At 44.6% G+C, this 18399-nt stretch overlaps 1 protein-coding gene across 1 annotated transcript; it reads right to left on the bottom strand.

Moving 5' to 3' along the window:
* Positions 1-7931: 7931 nt before the first annotated feature.
* On the bottom strand, positions 7932-17554 carry LOC310764415 (tubulin alpha-1C chain-like). The gene is made up of 5 exons (XM_083618254.1): positions 17394-17554; positions 12649-12871; positions 11487-11635; positions 9515-10195; positions 7932-8448 (listed from the first exon to the last, which is right to left on the bottom strand). Exons 1-5 carry the CDS (start codon positions 17394-17396, stop codon positions 8155-8157), a joined length of 1350 nt encoding a protein of 449 aa, XP_083474380.1. The 5' UTR covers positions 17397-17554; the 3' UTR covers positions 7932-8154.
* Between the last annotated feature and the right edge of the window lie 845 nt (positions 17555-18399).

The following is an 18399-nucleotide window of genomic DNA, read 5'->3' as shown; positions in this document are numbered from 1 at the left end:
TATAAACTCCTCATATACCAGATCTGTTCTTATTCACATGTTCCACTAGATGGCAACATATAAAACAGGATGCATTTGCCTCTAATGGTCAAACGTTAGGACACAAAAAGTTTGCTTCGGAATACAGGCCAGCACAAAGCAAGCTGAGTGACGAATGGGATGGGATATTAGGCAGTGAGAGTTTGCGCTCTCTCTCTCTCTCTCTCTCTCTCTCTCTCTCTCACACACACACACACACACAAAACAAACACAGCAGCCTCAGATTGGGGAAGAAAGAATATTCAATGGCAATAAGAAACAAAAATCTAAGAATCAAACAAGCCACACATACAGAGGACATCCTCTTTCACATGCTTTTATCAGCACTTGGATTTGTGGCGGGAGTTTTTATTGTCAGCCAGATATGTATCTACCCTGGCAGGACACAAGATTCACTTTAAAGCTCCTGCCATCTGCAACAAGCTATGCAAATGCATCTATATTTCTGTTCTGATATCTCTCTTGTAGCAGCTCAAATAATCTTCCCCTTAAAGTGGCCTCTGCTTAAGAGAGGGATAGGTTATCTCTTAGGAAAGTTTTTGAATGTCTGGAACTTATTTTCTGGCTATGTGATTCAAGGAATTTGTTTCCCTTTCTCATTCTATGATTCCCATAATGCTTGTTCTGCTTTGGCAGAAAGGTGTATAAGTGTGGCAAATAAATAACCTCAAGATCTTAAATGCTGCACTATAAATATTAGTTTTTAATATGTATTGCATTTCTATTTATTTGTTTTTGGCAAGGAGGTTGCTAGTTATTGTAGAGAAAACAGACATGACATTTGCAATGTAGGTTTGCCAGTTAACCAGAAAAGAGAAGGTTGCATGTGTACCTTCAACAGCAGCCTGATCTGTTAAAACCAGCAGGTGAAAGTTTTACATGGGGCCAGCCAGCACAGCTGATGGGAGCTGTGGTTCAAAACATCTGGAATGCACCAACTTGGAGAAGGCTGTGAGATAGCAATTAACTCCAGTAACTGGGTATCTCCCTTCTGCAAACCCCTATGCTGCGTACATAGAAAAAGAGGCCAGATCTCACATAGTATTCCACAAACATTCTGCAATACAGTAAGATTGAGATGTACCTTTTCACAACTAAGAAAACACGCGTTTTGTGGCTACTTAAAATTGTGACTGCATGTATGGTGCTTTACATGGGAGAAGTCTTTTGTTTGTAGCCAGTTAAATTACCAAGTAGTTCCAGTAACTGCACCGTGTCTTTACACATCATAAGAGACTGTTTGCATTGACTTTGTCATGGCAAGTAGCTGATTTATCCAGCAACCATCAGAAAATAAAATACTTGTTAAGCATAGCAGCCTTCATGCAGGAATTTCAACCAACTACCAAGTAGCTGATTGTTTGTATGAATGGACCCAGTTATCTGAGACCAAACATCAAAAGTATTTTCTCTGTCCACTTGGGGGCTTAAATAAATTTGCAAGTAAGGGCATTCAATTGCCACAATGCACATGGAATTTTAGAAAACTCATTCTGCCAAATAGCCTCCTGGGAACAAATGAATTTAGAAATGGAGAGCATCTGTTTCTGATCAGGCCAGACCAGTTTTGCTAGGCACACAACCTACCTACACATGCCTTTTCCCACATAGCACTGAGTCATCAGCTGTGGCATAAGTTTCCCTTGTACTTTCACCATCTATCATACGGAATGGCAATTAACAGCTTTCATTTCAGACTTTGCACCTCAACAGGACCTCAGCTTTTAACTTCTAAAAGGATTGGATGAGTTTTATCTAGAAGCACAATCTGTAATTGTTGCACAGTGCACTGATACCTCCTTGGCACCTTCAAAGTCTGCAAACCCCAAACATAGATAGCATCCAGAGACTTCACAACCAGCCAAGGAGCCATGAGCGATGGCAAGACATACTATTGAGACTGGTGTTAACCACAGGTGGAGGAACGGGGTGCGGGGTGAGCGCACCATCCCCGGTGGCACGATCCCGGTGGGGTGCCATCGCAGCTCCCCCCCCACGCTGGGTGCCATGCCCCCGCAGGCAGCACGCCACACCACCAGGACGCATGTCACGGCAGTGCACCATGCTCCTGGGATGTGCGCCAGCCACGCCCCTGACTGCTCTCCGCCCCCCTCTCCGGAGCTTGAAGCTCCGCCACTGGTGTTAACGCCCATATTAACCTCTGGCAGAAACCATTGCTCTGGCCCAATCACAGCTGAGCTGGTAGTTGGTCCCTAATAGCTGATTGTGGATCACAAGGTGGCTTGTAGTCAGAGTTTGTCTGCTTGCATTGCTTCTGAGGAGGTTGATAGCACTGCGCCAATTCAACAGTTTCTACAGGCAGCACTTTAGGCATGCTGTCTTCAGTTTAAGGCAGCTGAAATTATTTTTTTGCCACTCATTTCTCTCCTCTTTTTTCTTTAAGGCTGCTGCAGCTTCAGATGTGCATTAATGAAACATGTATGCTGCATAATTCAATGCATACATGCACATGAAGATGAGAGAATTTCTCATTCCCCTCTGTAAACTGGTGTAGTCCCACTGAATGAGGATCAAGAGCCAAAACTGGCTTCTGGCCTTGTACTAGAGCTGCCTTTCCCAACCTGTGAGTCCCCAGATGTTGTTGAACTACAACTCCCATCACCCCTAGCTAGCAAGGCCAGAGCTCAGGGATGATGGGAGTTGTAGTCCAACAACATCTGAGGACCCACAGGTTGAGAACCACTGTACTAGAGCTTAACTGGGTACTGGATTCCCTCCCCACCCCCCAGTGTATTAAAAGGTTTGGATGCATTAAGAGGTAGACAGCAAGTGCAGAGATGTAAAAAAAGAGCCAGTGTGAAGTAATGGCTAAAGTGTTTTACTTAGGCAAGGGTGACCCAGCTTCACATTTCTTCTCAGTCACAGAGCTCAGGGGGTGCCCTTGGGCCAGTCACTCTGGCTAATGGACTCCAGAGGGTTATTGTTGTGGGGAGTAATGAGGAAATATCATCTTCTTGTTGTCTGGCGATCACTTGTAGCCAAGTAAGATTGTCTTCCATAAACACGGTTTTAACAGTGAGTCCGTCAGTGACTGTGGAGGCCAATTCTGGATCCCTGCACTCCTTGGAGTAAGAGGATAAAAAAAAGGAGGCTCACAGGTTCACCAACCCTGCTTTAGTCATTTGTATGGCAAGAAGGATTAAGTTTGCAATTTCCTTTCCTTCCCCTCTTCTAGTTCAAATTCAGTTTCTTTGGTAAGCTCTGACGACCAATGTTTAATATGCTGGTCTGGGATTCCAGACCTTCAAAGGAACCTAGTTGCAGCCATTTATCACCACGGCACGAAACTCTCTTGAATTAATGTGGGCGACAAGAAACCAGACCACATGGGCCATGGAATAAGAAGCAACAGCGGCAAAAAAAGACTTGACAGGAAATGCTCAACACAGGAAGGAAGTCCTATCATGCTTTTGGCAGCACTCTGTAAACAGTTATAAAAACCAACACAAAACAATGTCCAAAAAGGCCTCCAGTGTGAGTATTTGTTTGTTTTAAAAAGTATCAGCATTTCTAAAATAACAGTCATTACCTTTTGGAAGTAATAATTGGGCTTCGGGCTTGCTTCAGCTTTAGCCAGATTTTGAAGCTGTAAGGATCACCACTATACACCTTTACCTGGGAGGAACCCCACACGGTGGCACATACTTCTGTGTAGACATGCCTAAATCTACAGTTACTACATACTACTATCAGTATGCGGATGATACCCAGCTCTACGTCTCTTTCAAATTGGAACCAGTGAAGGCAGTGAAGGTCCTGTGTGAGTGTCTGGAGGTGGTTGGAGGATGGATGGTGGCTAACAGATTGAGGTTGAATCCTGACAAGACAGAAATACTATTTTGGGGGGACAGGAGGCAGGCAGGTGTGGAGGACTCCCTGTTCCTGAATGGGGCAACTGTGCCCCTGAAGGAGCAGGTGCGCAGCCTGGGAGTCATTTTGGACTCACAGCTGTCCATGGAGGCACAGGACAATTATGTGTCCAGGGCAGCTGTCTACCAGCTCCATCTGGTATGCAGGTAGAGACCCTACCTGCCCGCAGACTGTCTCACCAGAGTGGTGCATGCTCCCGCTTGGATTACTGCAACACGCTCTACGTGGGGCTACCTTTGAAGGTGACCCGGAATCTACAACTAATCCAGAATGCAGCAGCTAGACTGGTGACTGGGAGTGGCCACTGATACCACATAACTCCAGTCTTGAAAGACCTATATTGGCTCCCAGTTCATTTCCAAGCACAATTCATAGTGTTAGTGTTGACCTTTAAAGCCCTAAATGGCCTCGGCCCAGTATACCTGAAGGAGCATCTCCACCCCCATCGTTCTGCCCGGACACTGATATCCAGTGCTGAGGGCCTTCTGGTAGTTCCATCACTGTGAGAAGCCAAGTTACAGGGAACCAGGCAGAGGGCTTTCTTGGTAGTGGTGCCTGCACTGTGGAACGCCCTCTCATCAGATGTCAAAGAGATAAACAACTATCTGACGTTTAGAAGACATCTGAAGGCAGCCCTGTTTAGGGAGGTTTTTAATGACTGGTGTTTTAGTGTGTTTTTAATCTTTGTTGGAAGCCGCCCAGAGTGGCTGGGGAAGCCCAGTCAGATAGGCGGGGTACAATTATTATTATTACATAGGCCCTAGGACAGGGTGGGCAGCTTGCAACACGTGGCCTAGTTTCATAGAGTTTGGATTTGATATCCCGCTTTATCACTACCCTAAGGAGTCTCAAAGCGGCTAACAATCTCCTTTCCCTTCCTCCCCCACAACAAACACTCTGTGAGGTGAGTGAGGCTGAGAGACTTCAGAGAAATGTGGCTAGCCCAAGGTCACTCAGCAGCTGCATGTGGAGGAGCAGAGACACGAACCCGGTTCACCAGATTACGAGTCTACCACTCTTAACCACTACACCACACTGGCCTCAAATAGGGCTGGAGTGGTGGTGGTGAGCAGGGGCCAAGGCAAGGGTGTCAGAGTATGTTGTCAGGTATGGGCCAATGAGCAGCAGTCTGGAGAATACCAAAAGCTAGGAACAAGAGTCCAGTGTCAGATGACTTACCAGAATCCAAAAGTGATCAAGTGGCTGAGCTGGAAAACAAAGTAAGGAATGCTGAAGAAAAATCAGGATCAGAGATCAAACCACAAGACAGGAGGACTCTGCTAGAGCAGCATGGTGAGAAATGCAGGACATGCTAGAGCTCTGGTAGGCCTTGTTCAAGAAGGAACATAACAGTGGACCACCCTTACTGTGGCCAACTTGATACCTATAGGTCACAAGTAGGGCTTCCCATGAGCTAATCCAAATGGAAAAGGAAGTCCTTTGGCTCCTCTTAGGCTGGAAAGAGTCTAATGGGAAGCTTGGGCTGAGAGAACCAGGTCAGAACTAGAAGATTCTTCTCAAAGAGGCTCATGCAGCTCACCACATAGGGCAGTGGCCAGCAGTTCTTGAGCGAAGGGGTTGGCTGGCTTCCCTTTTGCTCTGACCCCACCTTTTTTTTTTTGCTTAGGACCCACCTACTCAGTGTTGGATTTCTATTCCTTTCACAGTGCAGATACTGTGTAGGATTGGCTCATCACATGTCTGTGTTATGCATTCCAGCACCAATTGTTGGAATCAGCGGAGCGGACATTTACTGTACTCTGTTTCCGTTTGTTTTTGCTTTCACTTCTGACTTCTCTTTGAGGAAGACGAGCGAGAGGAGACATGTTCTGCATAATGCTTAATATAGTAGCTTTTAGTGCTCACAACTCCAGCCTAGCTCTGCCTGCGTTTATCTCTGCTGGACTCTGAATGTGCGCTCAGTGTCTCCAAGACTTGAGTCATTATAAATCATCAGGGAAGGCTGTAGAAACTCCCTAGAGCTGCACACTGAACGCTGAAGGGAGAGTCAGGCTGGAAACATTCCTGTCATATGTCTGGGGGTCATCCTAGCCCCCAGCCGACACAACACTCAGTCCCAGCATGCTTTACTTTACAGTGGTACCTCAGGTTAAGAATTTAATTTGTTCTGGAGGTCCGTACTTAACCTGAAACTGTTCTTAACCTGAGGTACCACTTTAGCTAATGGGGCCTCCCGCTTCCGCTGCACAATTTCTGTTCTCATCCTGAAGCAAAGTTCTTAACCCGAGGTACTATTTCTGGGTTAGCAGAGTCTGTAACCTGAGGTACCACTGTATTGCCATATAAAGTAATTTAGGGATATCATGCCTCTTTGATCTGCAAGGTTTAAGAACAAGATCCTGCAGTATATGCCAATTTAATCTAGGCAGACTGTTTTGCCAAAGTATTTCCTATGAAAGCATCGATGCTCCCTGTGACAGAGGAGCATCTCTCCCCATAAAATAAGCTAAAGGAAAAATAAAGGCGCCTACAAAATTACTACAATCATGAACTCCCCACAGCTTTCTGCAAAACATCTGTTACTGGTAGTCAAGGCCAAACATACAAGGCTAAACATACATCAAACCTATTCTGTTCCATGCCTCCACTGAAGCTTGGGCAAATAAGAGCATGACCTATTTTCGGGAGTCTTAAGCTTTTTTCTTTTTGTGCCAGGAACAGTATGACTGGAAAGTGACATATTAAAAAAGGCCTTGCCTGCTTTTAGGCAATGACAGAGAAAATTATTAACAGGGTCAGACTGTACCCACACCATCACATCATAGCTCTGTGAAATGTGGAAATATAAATACACACCAATAGCATGATGTGTTTACAAAAGTGGATCTGATCAGAAATGTAGTTTTCTCCTCCCACAACCCCCATTAACAAATAGTGTTTAAAATATTCCAGATTTTTTAACATCAGGAATTGGTCAGCAATAGTAACAAAGACCGAATTTATTAGATCTCTGGCACATTGCCAAACAGTAACCAGTGGCAGAACACCAGAAATATACAGTGGTACCTCAGGTTAAGTACTTAATTCGTTCTGGAGGTCTGTTCTTAACCTGAAACTGTTCTTAACCTGAAGCACCAGTTTAGCTAATGGGGCCTCCTGCTGCCGCTGCGCTGCCGAAGCCCGATTTCTGTTCTTAACCTGAAGCACTATTTCTGGGTTAGCAGAGTCTGTAACCTGAAGCGTATGTAATCTGAGGTACCACTGTATGTGATTTTAAGGCCTACCTCCCGCCTCCTCAGACATTTTATATAACTAAGTAGAATTTGAGCAGCCATGTGCCACAAACAGACCTTTGATACTATCAGATTACTTTAGATTGCCACCTGTAGCTAAACAAAACTCTTTACAAATACATAGGTAGGCTGCTAAAATATGCCATCGTCATGCAATACGAACAGGCGCCAACTAGTTCACATAATTAGGGGAGCAGCTCTGCAGGTGATACAGTATATCCACATTTTCATTTCAACCAGCAATTCCATCTTACCTGGGTTCCTCTGCAGCTTCTCTTCCCCTTTTCTCATCTTCTACACCCTCTTTCGTCCTATTGCATGTGGTATCTTGTTCTGGAGGTGTCTTTTCCCTCCAGTGGGTGGGCAGGTTGTGAGGGGCTAGCCATTTACTATTTTGTTTCTACTTTTAATTAGACCAATTACAATATTTAAAAGTTTTGGTTATTTAGCATTTGGCAATTCCGAATAAGCATGTCTAGGACTGGAGTATTTCACCAGCTACAAGTAGAATTTATACGCACTACTCACAACAATGATTAACATTTTCAAGCGCATTTGAAAACAGCTTGGCTTTTTGTTTGTTAACAACTACTTGCTAGTGTAGGCGCAAGCAAATTGACCACTGAAGTTTGTTACTGGCTAAGCCACCAACGTAACCCAACTTCTTCCCAAAGATCTATCTCCTCTCCCTAAAATCTGCCTGCTTCAAGTGTTTAGGGCATGTAGCAATGAGACAAGTACTCCATGTTAGTAAATAGCAAGATGGTTTTATTTGTTTGCATCCAGCTGGATGCTTTAATGCTTGCATCATCATCATCAACTGGCAAGATACCTCAGTTATAAAAGTGTTTATTCCAAGCGCTCTGGCATGGAATGCCAGGTGTTCTGTTTACATTTGAGATTTGCTCCCCATTTACTTTATTACAAAGTAGCAAATGGTAACAGCCATACAACAGACATGTGTGCAAGTCTAATACTCCTCGCCTTCATCGTCACCATCCAAGGAGTCTGTGCCCACTTCTTCATAATCCTTCTCAAGTGCAGCCAGATCTTCTCGGGCCTCCGAAAACTCCCCTTCCTCCATTCCTTCTCCAACATACCAATGGACAAAAGCACGCTTGGCATACATCAAGTCGAATTTGTGGTCCAGGCGGGCCCAGGCCTCCGCAATGGCTGTGGTGTTACTGAGCATGCAGACCGCACGCTGGACTTTGGCCAAGTCACCACCAGGAACAACGGTTGGAGGCTGGTAATTAATGCCCACCTAGAAAACAAACAATAGATATGCAGACAATGTAAAGTTTCCTATATCACAATAATATCTAATTTGTGTGTATTTGCAAGTCAGAAAGGAGCTGCATCTGTACACAAGCCAGCAAGCTCAAGGTCAAGATCACCCTGCATTAAGAACACTGGGAGTGTAGAACTTCACATTTAAATGTAAGAGATGTCTAGCTATATCCATTTCCCGGGGGTATCCTGATACGTTCCCAACAAAGTAGAATTTGTGTTATGGGGAACCTTTTACCCATTTGCAAAGTGCAGTATTTTGCGCTGCTATTCTTCTTCACAGCTAGCATAGTGGGCAGCTCTTATAACTGACACATGGTTGGGACTTTCAGATACCTATTAGAGCAAAGTGGGGGGATCTTTTTTTCCAAAGGCTGCATGTTCTTTCTTGCACCCTTTTCTCCTGACCCAGTGGGAAGGACTGACAAATAGCTCTTGGCAGAAGTCAGAACAGAGAGATTTTCTACCACCTTCCATTTCAGCTTTCCTTTGTTTCCTGCCCACTTCTCTCATGTGGCATCTCTCACGAGGGATGCAGGTTTCCCACTCCTACATTAGAAGCTGAAACATCATTAGTCATCAACATAATTCTCTTTTCTCTACAGGCTTACATCATTTTATAATTTTGTTAGGAGCTAGTGCTCCCATTTTAAACTGCCCCCACAAATAGTACATTAATCTACCATGACTAACGTTAGAAGGCATTTTTATATTGAAAAGTCCTGATTGTCAACGTTCAAATCAGCTTTAGTTAGTTCATATATATGGCAAGCTGAGTATTGACTAAGTATTTCCACCCTCCTTCATGTAGGTTCTGCAAAAGCAGGAAATGGTAGATGCCCTTCCACAAAGGTTGTGATCAACCATCCAGTTCAGGGGATGGCTGCATGCCTTTAGGTCATCTTAAGACTGAAACACAGTTAATTAAGCCTGCCTACACCATTTGTAAAATTATATACAGTACTTGAGATGTGCTTATTCAACCACCTATAAATCTTGACATGAAACAGACCATTTTGAATGCAATCAGCAGCGCTTACCTTAAAACCAGTAGGACACCAGTCAACAAATTGAATGGTACGCTTCGTTTTGATAGCGGCAATAGCAACATTGACATCCTTGGGGACAACATCTCCACGATACAGCATACAACAAGCCATGTACTTGCCATGGCGGGGATCACATTTCACCATCTGGTTGGATGGCTCAAAGCAGGCATTGGTGATCTCAGAGACAGAGAGCTGCTCATGGTAGGCCTTCTCTGCTGAGATAATGGGGGAATAGGTTACCAGAGGGAAGTGGATCCTGGGGTAAGGCACCAGGTTTGTCTGGAACTCTGTCAGATCCACATTTAAGGCACCATCAAATCTGAGAGAGGCGGTGATTGAAGAAACAATCTGACCAATGAGGCGGTTGAGGTTAGTGTAGGTAGGGCGTTCGATGTCCAGATTCCTACGACAAATGTCATAGATTGCTTCGTTATCAACCATGAAGGCACAGTCAGAATGTTCGAGGGTGGTGTGGGTTGTCAGGATGGAGTTATATGGCTCGACAACAGCAGTTGAAACTTGGGGAGCTGGGTATATGGCAAATTCCAATTTTGATTTCTTTCCATAGTCGACTGAGAGGCGTTCCATCAGCAGAGAAGTGAATCCTGACCCAGTGCCACCTCCAAAGCTGTGGAAGATCAGGAATCCTTGCAAGCCAGTACACTGGTCAGCCTGGGGAGGGGGGAAAGGACATTATAGCAGGCTAGTAATCCTAACATTTGAGAATGGGTTTTGCCCATTCACTTTTCTACCTTCTAATGTGGTATTCTGCCCAGCAGCAAAAAGTTCATTTATCATTCAACTCAACCACTAAGCAGTTGTAAGAAAAAAGCAGAGACCAAATGTAGAACTCATCAGCAGGAACCGTGAGCAGTTCCCACACCAACCAAACAGATCTGCCAGTTGGAGGTAGATATTTCTTATTACATGGAGGTCACAAGCAAATTTTGCAAGTTCACTGACTAAGCAGGCCATATGTAGTTTTATTTATTTAGAGTATTTCAGTCACCCAATAACTTACATTCTCTGGGCAATCACAGCCTAAAAAGATTTTTTAAACTCACAAAATACCCCCCCTTTCAGTTCTCTAACCCAATACTATTTTATACATAAAAATTGAGAAAGCGAAAATCTATACCAGACCAACAAAGATTGCAATCTAAATATTTTAGAGAGTAAGAAAGCCATAGCCCCCAGAATTCTCTTGCTGTAGTTAGCTATAGCCTCATTCCTCTGACTCAATTCTAAAACCATGAGAGATGAGACCAAATCCATAACAAATGGCAGAAACCAATGTAAAACATTGCATTAGTCCTTACATGGACCTCCTAGACAAAGAGGTTGTACAGTGGCTAGGGAAGGAAGAGGGTATGTTTGCTCAAAACATAGGCAAACTAAGGCCCAGGGGCCGGATATGGCCCAATCGCCTTCTAAATCTGGCCTGCTGATTTAGTGTGTTTTTACATGAGTAGAATGTGTCCTTTTATTTAAAATATATCTCTGGGTTATTTCTGGGGCCTGCCTGGTGTTTTTACATGAGTAGAATGTGTACTTTTATTTAAAATGCACCTCTGGGTTATTGGTGGGGCATAGGAATTTGTTCATGTCCCCCCCAAAAAAATATAGTCTGCCCCCCATAAGGTCTGAGGGACAGTGGATCGGCCACCTGCTGAAAAAGTTTGCTGACCCCTGGTAACCACACCAAACCTGTCACTTCATGACTGCCACATGGTTCTAACCAGAGTAAAAAATACATGAAGCAACAGTCCGTGTTCTAGTAGCACCAAAAGTTAAATAACACCCCCCCCCAAATAAATTTACATGGAGGTACAAAAGAGCTCGAGGATATTTACATTTTGACAGGCACAGATTGACAAGTGAAGTCTGAACATTCAGAATTAATTTTTAAACAGGGCAAAATGTTTCAATGCAAGTTTGACTGTGCAAAAGCAACAGAACTTACCAGTTTCCTGACGCGCTCCAGTACGAGATCAATTATTTCTTTGCCTACAGTGTAGTGACCTCTTGCATAATTATTAGCAGCATCTTCCTTGCCAGAAATCAGCTGTTCTGGGTGAAAGAGCTGTTTATATGTCCCAGTCCGCACTTCGTCTGAAAACAAAACCACAAGTTATTGTACAATAAAAATGAAACAAATAAAATTTACAATTTTGCTTGTGCTTGAAGCACCCTAAGTAGTTTTGCAGGTTTATAGAACTTGAAGAGAACTTTTTTTTCTACTGACAGGCACTGCTAGTGATTGCCTAGAACAGGTTTTGTTAGTACAAGAACTGATTTTTAAACAATATACATAGAAGTATAAACAGCTGGCAACAGTATCCAGTATGTGGGTTAAAATGTTTTTCCAGCTACAATTTCCACAGGGTAGCCATGCTAGTCTGTTGTAGCAGAGTGGAACAAAGAGTCTTGAAACACCTTAAAGCAGGCATGGCCAAACTTGGCCCTCCAGATGTTTTGGGACTACAATTCCCATCATCCCTGACCACTGGTCCTGTTAGCTAAGGATGATGGGAGTTGTAGTCCTAAAACATCTGGAGAGCCAAGTTTAGCTATGCCTGCCTTAAAGATTAGTAAGTATGTTAAGTGTTTTACCCGTTAGTTACACTCAGAGTAAATCCACTGAAATAAATGGGCATGACTTAGTCCAGTAATGTAAATTGGTCTACTCTGAGTAATAATTACTTGGATATAACCTTTCACCACAAGAATTATCCCGTCCCCCCCCCCATCTGTAAACACTTTCTTGTAAAAACTGATGCAAAAGTCCGGCAATCCAGTATTTCACATACCAAGCATTACAGATATTCATAAGTGACATCTTAACCCAGGCTTCACTTCCATCCAAGTCACAGGAAAGTACTACCTAATTTCTCAAGGATTACTGTATCTAAACTTAAATAATGATAAATATGTTAACCACATGTTTAGAAACACTGTGCCTTGCTCTGGCTATGTCTACAGTTAAGGTCATGCAATGTGTTTTATACAGAATCTAAATTACAACAGGGAAAACCTGAATCCTCACGTTCCAGACTTTTCATTATACAACTGTCCCACATCCCATCTCACGTCCATTCCAACCACACAGGCTGTATTTACTTTACCTATCACTGCTGGCTCCAAATCCACAAACACAGCACGAGGGACATGTTTTCCTGCACCAGTTTCACTGAAGAAGGTGTTGAATGAGTCATCTCCACCACCAATTGTTTTGTCACTTGGCATGGTGCCATTAGGCTGGATCCCATGCTCCAAGCAGTAGAGTTCCCAGCATCCATTGCCGATTTGCACACCAGCTTGGCCAACGTGAATTGAGATGCACTCACGCTGTGGGGAAGGGAGACAGACAGAAAAGGTTAATGCCCAGTTTCCTCCTCCTTTGTTCTTTACTGAAACTGAAATGCAAACTGCCACCAAACCCATTAAAAGGGGAATATGCACTGAAAGAGAAGCTGCCAAGCACAATTCAATTTACAGTTACCAATGTCCTGTGGGATAAAAAAGGAGGATTCAATAGTCTCTGTGCCCCATAATTGCCAACCCTAGCCACTACTGAAATAGTACTGATAGCAGATGGCCCACCATTGGTTGCATATACAATATATGAATTATTCAGTTGAAAACAAATAAGCCCATCTAATTTAGGTTGAAAACTCAGCTTGCCAATAACCACCTCTCTAGGTGACGCGGGTGGCGCTGTGGGTTAAACCACAGAGCCTAGGACTTGCCGATCAGAAGGTCGGCGGTTCGAATCCCCGCGACGGGGTGAGCTCCCATTGCTCGGTCCCTGCTCCTGCCAACCTAGCAGTTCGAAAGCACGTCAAAGTGCAAGTAGATAAATAGGTACCACTCCAGCGGGAAGGTAAACGGCGTTTCCGTGCGCTGCTGTGGTTCGCCAGAAGCGGCTTAGTCATGCTGGCCACATGACCCGGAAGCTGTATGCCGGCTCCCTCGGCCAATAAAGTGAGATGAGCACCGCAACCCCAGAGCCGGTCACGACTGGACCTAATGGTCAGGGGTCCCTTTACCTTTAGCTGCTGTACAGCTCAGTCAGTAAATCATGAGACTCTTAATCTCAGGGTTGTGGGTTCCAGCCCCACGTTGGGCAAAAGATTCCTACATTGCAGGAGGTTGGCCTAGGTGAGCCTCATGTTTTCTTCCAACTGTACAATTAATTAATTTTGAATTTATATACTGCCCTATACCCAGAGGTCTCAGGGTGGTTCACAGAAAAGATCACAATGTATATAAAATAAAAATAATAACCCAATAACACTCCCCCCCCAAAAGAGCCACATTTTAAAAGGGTATAGGATGTCTACTGCTCAAATTATTTCCCAGTTACTATCTTGCCCAAGGAGGAACTAGAAAAGGTCCTTGGGCATCTAGAATCCCTGGCAGCTCTGCTTTTCTAGAACCAATCAAGAGAACAATATTAGAAACCCAAGATGCTTGAGCTTTGTAATTAGATTCCCATATACATTCCTATAATGCACTGTGTACAGCATTAATAATTTATTGTGAGTCACCCAGGGAGTCTTGATAATATGCCAAATAAAGCACAGATTAGTCCATTTAAAGAAAAAAGTGGCATTTTTCCAAGGAAGTTGTCGTCAGTTTGGATTGTGATGTTCATGTGCAATCATCAAGCCAGATGGTGATATGTTGCCATACAGAAATTATGTTTCAATTGGGCTAACACAAATCCTAAATCTACCCTACACATTCTCTACACAATCTCCACATTCCAGTTACTGTTTTTTTCAAGGTTCTCCCCCCCCCCACTGTAATTTAAATATTCATCTCTCATACTACTTGTTGACTGATGCTTTTTCTTGGTTTATTGATTTTTAATGCAAAAAAAAAAAAAAAAAAGAAGTTAAGCTTGTCCCCAAAGTATTCTTTATCTAGAAATAATGATAAAGCTAACTCAATTAGCAAGCTATTGGTGCACTTTTAATTAGCTGTCCTAATTTGTTAGCTTTACTCCCTTGTGTCTCAAAGCTCAGGTGATGCTCTCTTGTAAGGCCTATTTTGAGATATCCCTCCAGTTCTTACATTTAGATATTTCTCTCATCAATTATCCATACTAGGTAATTTTCTTCTACCACGGAAGGATAATGATCTAAATTATACAGCACACAACAGTATTTCAGTTTTAGCTTAAGCAGCAGTTACTAACATTAAAAATATATACAATTAAGTTATTAACTGCCTTAAATCTCATTCTGCTCTTTTCCCATAAAAACTTGTCTCCCCTTTCAGAAGGTCTCTTTCTTTCCACCTTCCACATTGCTGACACCTTATTAGTGGTTTCTGGATAAATGGCCAAGGATATAGTGCATGAGGTTTAATGCCCCCACCATCTTTCAAGCTGAGTATTTGCTTAGTGTGAAAAGTGCCACAGGATTCTCACTTCATTTCTGCAGCAAGCTGGGAGGCACAGAACAGGAACATCCAGTCCTTGGCTTGCCAGCACTGAGAAAACAGCCTCATGGCTGATTCATGTTCCTGCTATTTGCCTTTCATCTATTAAGCAGTGCACTTCATAGGACACCCATCGAGAGTGGTGGCGGCTTACTGGGCAATCCAGCAGTATTGTCAGGATTTGCAGCTACAACAAAAAAATCTGGAGATTTAGTTCTCAGACATCTGTGCACATTCAAGGTTTGTACTCAACTTAAGTTTTTATCTGAGTGGAACTAACATTGGTTTACAACCCCAAGTTTTTACTGCACACCCCCAAAGCCAGGGACAGCTGTCGATGGAACGCAGGCACACCTCAGCTAAGGCAGAATGAAAAATATGAATCACAGACAGAAAGATGCTCTAATCAAAGTAAGGGAAATAGGTCCACAGCTAGCTGGCAGTGGCTGTAGCTATAGTGGAAACCTGCAAATATTAGTTCAGTCAAAATATCATACACTGGAGTTAAATCGTATCAAAACTGCAACCCTGAGTGTGTGTGCTTGTGTGTGAGGCTTACTGGCTTCATAATGGAATAAACTCTCAAGAATATTAGGACAGCAGATGAAATCTTCAGTTGTTGATTAGAGTTTCCTTTGCCTAAGGAATCATGAGGAGGAATGATCAATAATTTCGGCTACCTGTTACAGTGCTCCCTGCTATTTCATGTCGGGGGGGGGGGGAAATCACATCCCTTCTTGCAGTTATTTAACTGGAACAATCGGAATTGTTGGCCAAGTCACTCTTGATGCAAGACATTTGTAATCTAAAATTCAACTAAGGCCATACTTTTGATGGACAGAGTACAGCACTTTAGCCAGATGTTAAGAAATGCCCTCTAAGACAGAATTCAGGTCTCTGTAGTCATTTCAAGATTTAGTGTCTATCACCATTACAGCAATGCTTCGCTTGCCTTTTGGGGTTTTGTGGTATGTGTTCACAAAGTTGTACTTGGAGAACTCACTAGCAAAAAAGGATGGAATGTAACAGGAAAGCCCTGGTGCCAATTTTAAAAGAATGAAGTGTGTATTTGTACATGTGTGTACGTGTACACACACACACACACACACAACAGCTTGACAGGATGGAGCATTAAGGGGTAACACAAAATAGCAATGTGAACTTTGGGCTAAAAATCAAAGAGACAGACTTGAAAACAACAACCCTAAAACCCCAGGATGTTGAAATACCAGGGAAGGGAAGGACTGAGAGAGGCAGCCATCTTCTTTAAAAACTTCCCACCATTTTGCAGCAATGCTGCTTTATAAACTTGTAAAAAGGGGAGTGCAGTGAGTGGCCAACACAGCATCAAACTAGTTCTGATACCCAAGAAAGCTTCCAGCACTCTTAAAAAACCCACTACCTGGTCAAAAATAACCAATTAAATCTTGAAGAACTTAAAACGGAGGCAAGCAGGACAGAGGGTGGTGGATCAAAAACTCTCGCCCCTGCTGCCCCTCCTTCCCATTCCAGACAAAGGAAGGGGGCTCGGAGATGTCAGCTCCAAGTCTCCCAGACAAATGAGTCATGCCCAAGCCATTTTAAGTCGCAGCTTCCTTTTTTTTTGTCCTTTGATTTGAGGGCATGTAGGCATCACTTGCATATCCTCAAATGTATGTCTAGGCCCAGAGACGATTAAGATTGAGAATCTCAGCAGCGGAGGTTTCAAGAGGAGCTGGCAGAAAGGACAAGCGGGGCAACTGGAGGGTGAGGCAAAACGAGACACTGAATCGGAGAAAGAGTCCAAGTGCTGCTGCTGCAGCTGTTGGCTGGTCTCCCACGCGAGGACTTTGGACACTGACCTTTTGCAAAAACCCGAAGCTCACCCCGCCAACTCAGCCTACACCAGCTGGGCGCGCGACTCGGGCGGGGAACCAGGAAACGAAGAAGGGCCCGATCCTGCTTTCCTAGCTTCACGGAGGCCACCCTTAGGGAAACCTGTGGGCCTTCCGAGATCGAGGGGACCCCCACCCGCTCTGAACAGTCCTGCATCTCTGTCGTAGCTGCTTTCTGTAGACAGCATGGACTGCGGTCCTAACCGCGTCTACTCAGAAGTAAGTCCCGCTGCATTAAGCAGGGCTTACTCCTGTGTAAGCGGGGATAGGATCGTTGTCTTAGCAAAGACTTTCCGCTCTGTTAAATGCGCATTACACACCGATCTACAACCCTCTTTCCCGCCCCGAAGGACGCGGAGAAGCCCTTCGACATCCCCACTCGTCCCAGCGTCGCTAGCGCGGCACAGAAAACGGAAAGAAAGATGTTGGAAAGCCCGACGGCATGACATTACGTAAGGCAAAAAAAACACATAACGCGCGCCTTTATTAATAGGCACCGAGGGGAGAAGCAGGAACCCGGCGGGAAGGAAAAACCAAGCAACCCTCACCATGTCTCCGACAGGCTACGAGGAGTCTGTGAGGTTGTCGGTGCTCTGGCTTCAGCAGACGCGCTACGGGTCTGATCAGCACCACGAAACAGCTGCTCTGAGGACCGGGCATCCCTTATATAAGGGGCTCCGAAGGAGCGCTTCTCTCCTCGCAGCCGATTGGACAGCGCCCGAGTCCCCTTGCCCCGCCCCACGCGCCCCATTGAATAGGGAGCCAAAGGAAGACGCCCCCGGCCCGCCGCCATTGGGCAGCGGATATGAATTTGCCCATTTGCGGACAGCCATAGGGTAATTCGTAACGAGGCAAAACTGGGAGACGAGTTCCCGCCAAATCAAAAATGATCGGGATAGAAGCGAACCCCCCAAGCTCTCGCTCTCTCGTGCTATTTCCACCACTGGCAGAACCTGCTTCTATGTCAGGTTCACATACCTGGGTTTGACTGCGGCCTTGCGGAGTCCAGCACAAGGCGCTGCTTCCCTGATTTTGGAAAATTTCAAAGTGCGTCGTCCCCCAGAGGCTGGGGGTTGGTCAGTTGTTTCTGGACGTGTCCCTTGAGCAGGCAAACCTTCCGCCCACCTTGTGCCGAACCGCTTGCCGGAGAACCCTGCGTTCCTCTTTTGGCTGCGCTTTTCTGCACAACTTGGCGACATCCCGCGAGCTTGCGAGACGGATCAGGTTGAGGAATGAAAGCCGGCGGGAGGTGGGTTGGACGTGAATCCGACGGGTGCCAAGAGATGCACTGATCGATTCATTCCCGACACACTTCGAACCATCGATGCTATTGGGAAACAAATCCACTTTAAATTAGGTTGAAGCCAGCGCTCTATATGGTTGTGATGAACTTACTTCTCTAAGAGTTGCCAGGTTTGGGTCCCTTTTGGGAGGAGGTTACTAGAGGCTCACTGGCACTTTGTAACATTTGCGCTGTGGGTTAAACCACAGAGCCTAGGACTTGCCGATCAGAAGGTTGACTGTTCGAATCCCCGCGACGGGGTGAGCTCCCGT

The sequence above is a fragment of the Podarcis filfolensis genome, assembly GCF_964270895.1.
Source record: "Podarcis filfolensis genome assembly, chromosome: 6".
Taxonomy (NCBI): domain Eukaryota; kingdom Metazoa; phylum Chordata; class Lepidosauria; order Squamata; family Lacertidae; genus Podarcis; species Podarcis filfolensis.
This window is presented reverse-complemented; position numbering and strand designations above follow the sequence as displayed.

Excerpts from the sequence above, each read along its gene's own strand:
- LOC310764415 (XM_083618254.1), bottom strand. Across the intron at positions 11,636-12,648 it reads TTTGGAGCCAGCAGTGATAG|ACGAAGTGCGGACTGGGACA; the intron begins GTAAAGTAAATA and ends TTTTGTTTTCAG. Across the intron at positions 10,196-11,486 it reads TGGAGCGCGTCAGGAAACTG|GCTGACCAGTGTACTGGCTT; the intron begins GTAAGTTCTGTT and ends CCCCCTCCCCAG.